The sequence below is a fragment of the Eschscholzia californica genome, unplaced genomic scaffold (genome assembly GCF_041429995.1).
Source record: "Eschscholzia californica isolate CP2 unplaced genomic scaffold, dmEscCali1.0.p SCAF_1, whole genome shotgun sequence".
In the NCBI taxonomy this organism is placed as follows: Eukaryota; Viridiplantae; Streptophyta; class Magnoliopsida; order Ranunculales; family Papaveraceae; genus Eschscholzia; species Eschscholzia californica.
In genome coordinates this window covers 62,680,681-62,686,919 of record NW_028238198.1, presented here as the reverse complement: position 1 = coordinate 62,686,919, position 6,239 = coordinate 62,680,681, and the positions used below count along the sequence as shown (strand labels likewise).

Sequence of the window (6,239 nt, the reverse complement as noted above, 5' to 3'; positions counted from 1 at the left end):
AGAAGATAACATAATGTATTAGGTTAACTTTGATTGTTGAAAATAAAAATTGATCTCATTAGTCATTACAGAGAAGAACAGAGGCGTGAGATATAGAGAGAGAAACTAGGAGAAGATTTTGGTTGTCCTCCTTTAAAAGTGGGTAGTATTTTTCCACCTCATGCTCAGTTGTCCACATAAAAAAGTTAGTTGTCCACTTATTGGCTACCTTTTCATGGACTTGCCTCCTTCTATAGGCGTTTTATTCCTCACTTTAGCACTATAATGGCTCCTATCACAGATTGCATACGTGAGGGATATTTTTTGTGGACAAAAGCTGCTACCAAAGCTCTTGAAGTGATTAAGCAGAAGTTGACATCTCCACCAGTATTCGCACTCCCTGCTTTTCAGAAGAGTTTTGAGCTACATTGTGATGCTTCAAACATAGGTATTAAGGGGTTCCAAGTCAAATTTCTCGTCCCATTGCATACTTTAGCGAGAAGCTTAATGGCAGTAAGCTCAACTACTCGACATATGATGTGGAGTTCTACGCTTTAGTGCAATGTTTAAAGCATTGGAGTAACTACTTGAAGCATAGAAAATTCATCTTGTATTCAGATAATGCTGCCTTGAAGTATATCAACAGCCAAGACAAATTATCTGATCGACATGCAAAGTGGGCTTCTTTCTTACAACAATTTACCTTTGTTCTCAAACATAAGTCTGGAGTAATGAACAAAGTGGCGGATGCTCTTAGTCGTCGTTCCTATTTGTTGACAACATTGTAGGCTCAGGTGATCGGTTTCGAATTAATTACTGATTTATACGCTACTGATCCTTTCTCTGGTCCAGTACTATGAATCTGTAGTTGCAGGCCAGGATTCTGATTTCGTAATGCATGACAAATTCCTTTTTTAAGGGAACTCAATTGTGCATTCCTGATTCAAGTTTACGGTTAAAGTTGATCCGAGAATTGCAAAATGAAGGACATATGGGCAGGGATAAGACTTTACAACTTTTGTCACAATCGTACTATTGGTCATCCATGAGGCGAGAAGTTGAGAAATATGTAGTGAATTGCAGAATTTGTCAAGTTTTCAAGGGTCAGGCAACCAATGTTGGGCAGGGCCAGTCCTGACATTTTGGTGGCCTGAAGCGAGAACCGAAAAATGTGGCCCCTATACTATACGCGAATCATAATTATATGAGAAAAAATTATAAGTACTTACATATTTTTATTATATTTATATTAAAAAAAGATATTGATAATTACATTCACTGAAATTTCATTCTTCTTACATTTTTAGATGCAAAATCACTAATAATTGTCGAGTAGTCGAGATTTTCAGTCATTTGTCTCTCAATTGACAAGATAGCTAACCCATTTAATCTTTCTTGTGACATAGTAGATCGAATATAAGACTTGATCAACTTTATCTTTGAGAAACTTCTTTCGGCAGATGCAACGGTGATGGGTATAGTTAACAAAATCCTATATGCAATCCATGCATTAGGGTAGAAGCCTTCCATTTCTTTCAAAAAATTTAACACTTCCATTGGTTTTTTACCTCTATTGGTACAAGACGCTTCAACACTTTCAACTCAAAGAATAAGTCAAGCCTATCTATATCATATGACTCTTTAAACTTTAGAAAAGTTTCAAGTGAAGCACATGAATCTCTCAAATCACCATTATCTATAGAGTTTAGCTTATTCAAATCAGACAAAAATCCAAATATTTTTTTGTAATCCTAAAATTGTTCGAATCTACTTTTAAATGAAGATATGGCATGATCCAATATGTATATGAAGTAATTTATTCTAAATGATTCTTCAGCTGATGGTGATGCATCTTCATTTACTTTTTCGTCGAACTGTTTTCTTCTACAAATTATACGTTTTTCTCGAAATATAGCTTCAACTCCCATCTTAATTGCAATCTCTTTCGCTTCATTCACGACTTCTGCAAATCCCACATCTCTATAACTTTCAAGATAACGAATGAGTCCTTCCAATTTATCTAATGCAATATTAATATCTATATCTTCAGTTTGAAGTGCTTTGCTAACAGAATTTACCGCAAACAAAATATTGTACCAAATAACCATACTAAGTAAGAACTCAAAATTCTCTAAGTCTTGTGTTATTATGTTTTCAGCATCATGAATCGTTTTTTAATCATCACTTGTTTCAACCAATATTTGTAAAGCTTCTCGTATTTATGGAGCTTGATACCGTATTGCTTTAACACTTTCAACTCGACTTTCCCATCGAGTTTGTGAAAGAGATTTCAGTGTGATACCATCAAAACCATGCACGTTCTCTTTTATGATTTGCCAACGCTTTGTTGAAGATGAAAATAATACATAAATATTTTGCACCGCTCCAAAGAAAGAAATTCCTTTAGAGCGCGAGTTAGCCATATCATCACAAAGTAAGAGATTAAGACTATGACAACCACAAGGCGTGTAGAATGCTCTTGAATTTATTTCAAGCAATCTTTTGTGTACACCTTTATGTTTACCTTTCATATTAGACCCATTGTCATATCCTTGTCCTCTAACATTATTAATATTCAAATGAAGATTATTTAATTCATTCTTAAGGACATTAAAAAGACTAAGTCCAGATGTATCTTCTACCTTTAAGAACCCAAGAAAAAATTCTTCCACTTTTATGGGAGTTGTTGCAACATTGACACATCTTATTACTAACGACATTTATTCCTCATGACTTGTATCGGGAGTGCAATCAAGAATTACTGAGTAGTACTTGGCATCTTGAATTCTTTTAACAATCATGTTCTTAGTCTCGGAAGCCAACATCAATATCAATTTGTTTTGGATCTTGTGACTAAGATAATGATAACGAATTTCGCCATTTTATTACGTTCAAGATGCAATTTTAGTACTTCATCAAACTCCACAACCCATTCAATAATGCCCCAAAAGTTTCCATTATTTTCTTCACCAATCTTCTCACTAGTCCCACGAAAGGCAAAACTTCTTCTAGCAAGAGTTCTCACAAGACCAACTATCCTTTTTAATACTTTTTTCCAATGTTCCTTCTCTTTGTTAAGTTGTTCTTGTATATGTTTGTCAATAGTTTCAACTCTTCGCAATCGAACATCCAATTCATGCCATTTACTCGAAGCTTCATAATGGTCTTTACTACATTCATGACTTTAAGCCTTCCAGTTAGATTTCTCCAATCTTGAAATCCTTCAAATGCTAATTGACTAGTATTTCCACAAGCGAACAACTTACAACAAAACTAATATACTTTATTTTTCGAAGTTGAATATATAGCCATGTCCTATCATACTTATCACCATTTATAGTAGAACGAGTATAATATGCAGGAGGAAAACGTTTACCATATTCATCCAATGGAAAATCGAAACTAATAATTCTTGTCGGACCTTTTTGTACCAAAAAGTCTCTTAAACTTTGGTCAATGACATCCCAATGCTCCGGATCAAAAATATTATTAGGTCCGTGTTCCTCACTAATAAGACCTTCATTTGTATTGTCATTTAAGGGTTGGCTTGTATTATCTCTCTCAATATCATCTACACTATCCCTATTCATATTATCATTTGTGGTACCGTGACTACCGTCTTCCGCACTTTCATCGTTTATGTCTCTATTGTGTCTAATAAATCTATCGAGAGCACCGACTTGGGATTGAACTAATTCTTCTTCTCTTCTCTTCTTTTTTCTCTTTTCAGACCCGCATACATGCTTTCGAACTTTGTTAGGAGGCATAACTAAATCTCCAACTATCTCTAAAAATCAATCAAAAAATTTAATCAGATGATAATTGCAAACATAATAAGAACAATAGCCAATATGTGAATCGATAAGAAAAGCTAGCTAGGTTTTGGTAAAAATCTTGTAATACTAATGAGTAATGATTTAGAAATCTAAGAGACTAAAACTAAGAGATACCACAAATGACAAATCCTAGAAATTTAATAATACTAAATTACTAATGATGAAGAAATCTATAATACTAATAAAATCAATAATAGACTAATAGTTATATAGATTCGTTAGATGATAAGTAGTCAAACAATCTATTATAATATAATGATAAACATCATTAATGGGTTAGTTACTTAGTTATTTAGTTAGAGAGAGAGAGAGAGTAAAAATTACCTTGATTAGTTGCCTTAAATCCTTAAGGCCTTGACCTTTGTTGTCTTGTTGAATTAAAAAATTGAACAACGAGTGCTAACTGCCAAAGTGGGAATGTGGGGTTGGGAATGGTGGAGTGGAGTTACTGTTGAGACTTGAAGGGGATGGTGGTGGGTTGTGTTAATTTGAGATGGGCACCCTAAGGACTAGGGTTTATGTTTTAAAGAATGTGGGCTTGAGTTGTGTTATAAAATGTGGCTCATTAGTTGTTTTAAAAAAATTGGAGGCCTTCAAATTCTATCACACATTTTATAAAATCTAGGGTGCTTTTAAAATTTTGAATTAAAATGTGGCCCTTATTATTGGGCGGCCCAAAGCGAGGCTTTGCTTGTTTTGGGCCCAGGGCCGACCTTGATGTTGGGTTGTATATGCCTCTTCCTATTCCTGATCAGCCATGGACACACGTAAGTATGGATTTTGTGTTGGGGTTTCCACGGACACAACGGGGTGCAGATTCTATCTATGTGGTAGTAGATCGATTTTCGAAGATGGCACACTTTATCCCTTGCAAGAAAACAGCAGATGCCGTGAATGTTGCTCAACTTTTCTTTCGCGAGGGTTATCGTCTACACGGAATTCTAACATCCATCGTTCGGGCAGGGATACTAAATTCCTTAGTCATTTTTGGAGAAGTTTATGGCGAATGGTAAATACGAAACTAGATTTCAGTAGTGCATATCATCCCCAGACAGATGGGCTAATCGAAGTAATGAACAGGTCTTTGGGTAATTTGTTACGTTATTTGGTGGGAGATAACCTGAATAGTTGGGACCAAAAACTGCATCAAGTTGAATTCGCCTATAATCGGTCGGTCAACCGAAGTACCGGTTTAAGCCTTTTTGAAATTGTTTACTGATGGGTCATGAAAATGTCCCATCAGAGTCGTTTAAATTAGCCGAGTTAGTCTGTTTCGAGTATTTATTGTAATAAAATGGTTGATTTTCTTGATTAAGTGTCTTTTGCAGAGTTAGGTTTGAAACCGGTTAGAAAAGGATACAAAGGGTATTTTGGTCATTTAGAGTCGAGGATATTTTGGTAATTTGGCCAAGTTCAGTGCATGGGTGAAAAGTAGAGGTCGAGACGAGTCCGTAGGAGAAAACGGAAGTCAAATCGGAGTCCCGACGAAGGAATAAACCAAGGTCAAAGTTCAGTCAAAAGATGTTGACTAGCGGGACAATGTCGGGCACTATTCTGGCGGCGGTACACCAAGGAACACGTGGCGCGCTCCGGAGGTCGTTTCATCTAATTCCCGTATTCTCGAAGCAACAAAATGAGACTTATGAGTATGATCCGATGCATCCCGTTGCAACTTAGTCCGGTGGTTCCGATCAAACATTTTAATCTCAGCCTCTCCCTTCCGCGTTTTTGAGATCGGACGGTTACTGTGTGTCCCGTGCTTTATTGCGTACTCCGTGTGAACCGAAGCTGTTTAGCTTACGTACTACCGACACGTGGTCAATTCCTAACCATCCAGATCCGTGCTCGGCTTCATCCGACGGTCACTAGCTGCTGCCGCACGTCATTTCATCCGCCGCGAAGCATTCTAGACGCAGGTTCCCAAACCCTAAATGCTTTTTGTTTCCTTGCGACACATGGCGCCTCTTCCTTCCCTCGTATACAGCCGCCGACCTTATTTGTGGATTTTAGGGTTTCTTTCACATTTTAACCCCTAAAATTCCATAAATAACCCTTACTTCTCCCATTTTCTACAATTAAGCCCAACCAAAACCCTAACCCAACTCTATAAATAAATCTCTTGCTCCTCCATTAAAAGCTAGACTTAAAATCCCTCTCAAAAGGCTTCCTTCTCTAATTTCTAAGCCACTTCTTCCCCCCCCCCTCTTAGCCTCTCTCTCCTCTTTTAGCCTCCTTTTCTCTCTACCTCTTCTAAACTAAAAACCCTAGCCCCCCATTCTTTTCTTCTACTTTCTCTACCACCTTCATCTCTTCTCTACATTTTCTTTCTAATTTCTTCTTCTAACCTTCTAATTTCTCCATACCTTCTTATCTAAAATATCTTCTTCTTTTATCTCTCTTCTAAATTTCTCTTCTTTTATCTTC

The 6,239-nt window shown here is 36.6% G+C and overlaps 1 protein-coding gene across 1 annotated transcript; it reads left to right on the top strand.

Moving 5' to 3' along the window:
• The first annotated feature begins 264 nt into the window (after nucleotides 1-264).
• LOC147568091 (uncharacterized) lies at nucleotides 265-1,117 on the top strand. The gene is made up of 4 exons (XM_086658985.1): nucleotides 265-427; nucleotides 598-707; nucleotides 768-830; nucleotides 899-1,117. The coding sequence occupies exons 1-4, from the start codon at nucleotides 265-267 to the stop codon at nucleotides 1,115-1,117; spliced, it is 555 nt and encodes a 184-aa protein (XP_086515111.1).
• The last annotated feature ends 5,122 nt before the right edge of the window (nucleotides 1,118-6,239 follow it).

What these genes read in the sequence shown, in the direction of transcription:
- LOC147568091 (XM_086658985.1), top strand. Translation starts at nt 265, where the DNA reads ATGGCTCCTATCACAGATTGCATACGTGAGGGATATTTTTTGTGGACA. An exon ending in TTCTCAAACATAAGTCTGGA is followed by an intron (nt 708 to 767) that starts GTAATGAACAAA and finishes ACAACATTGTAG; the next exon opens with GCTCAGGTGATCGGTTTCGA. An exon ending in CTGATCCTTTCTCTGGTCCA is followed by an intron (nt 831 to 898) that starts GTACTATGAATC and finishes TCCTTTTTTAAG; the next exon opens with GGAACTCAATTGTGCATTCC.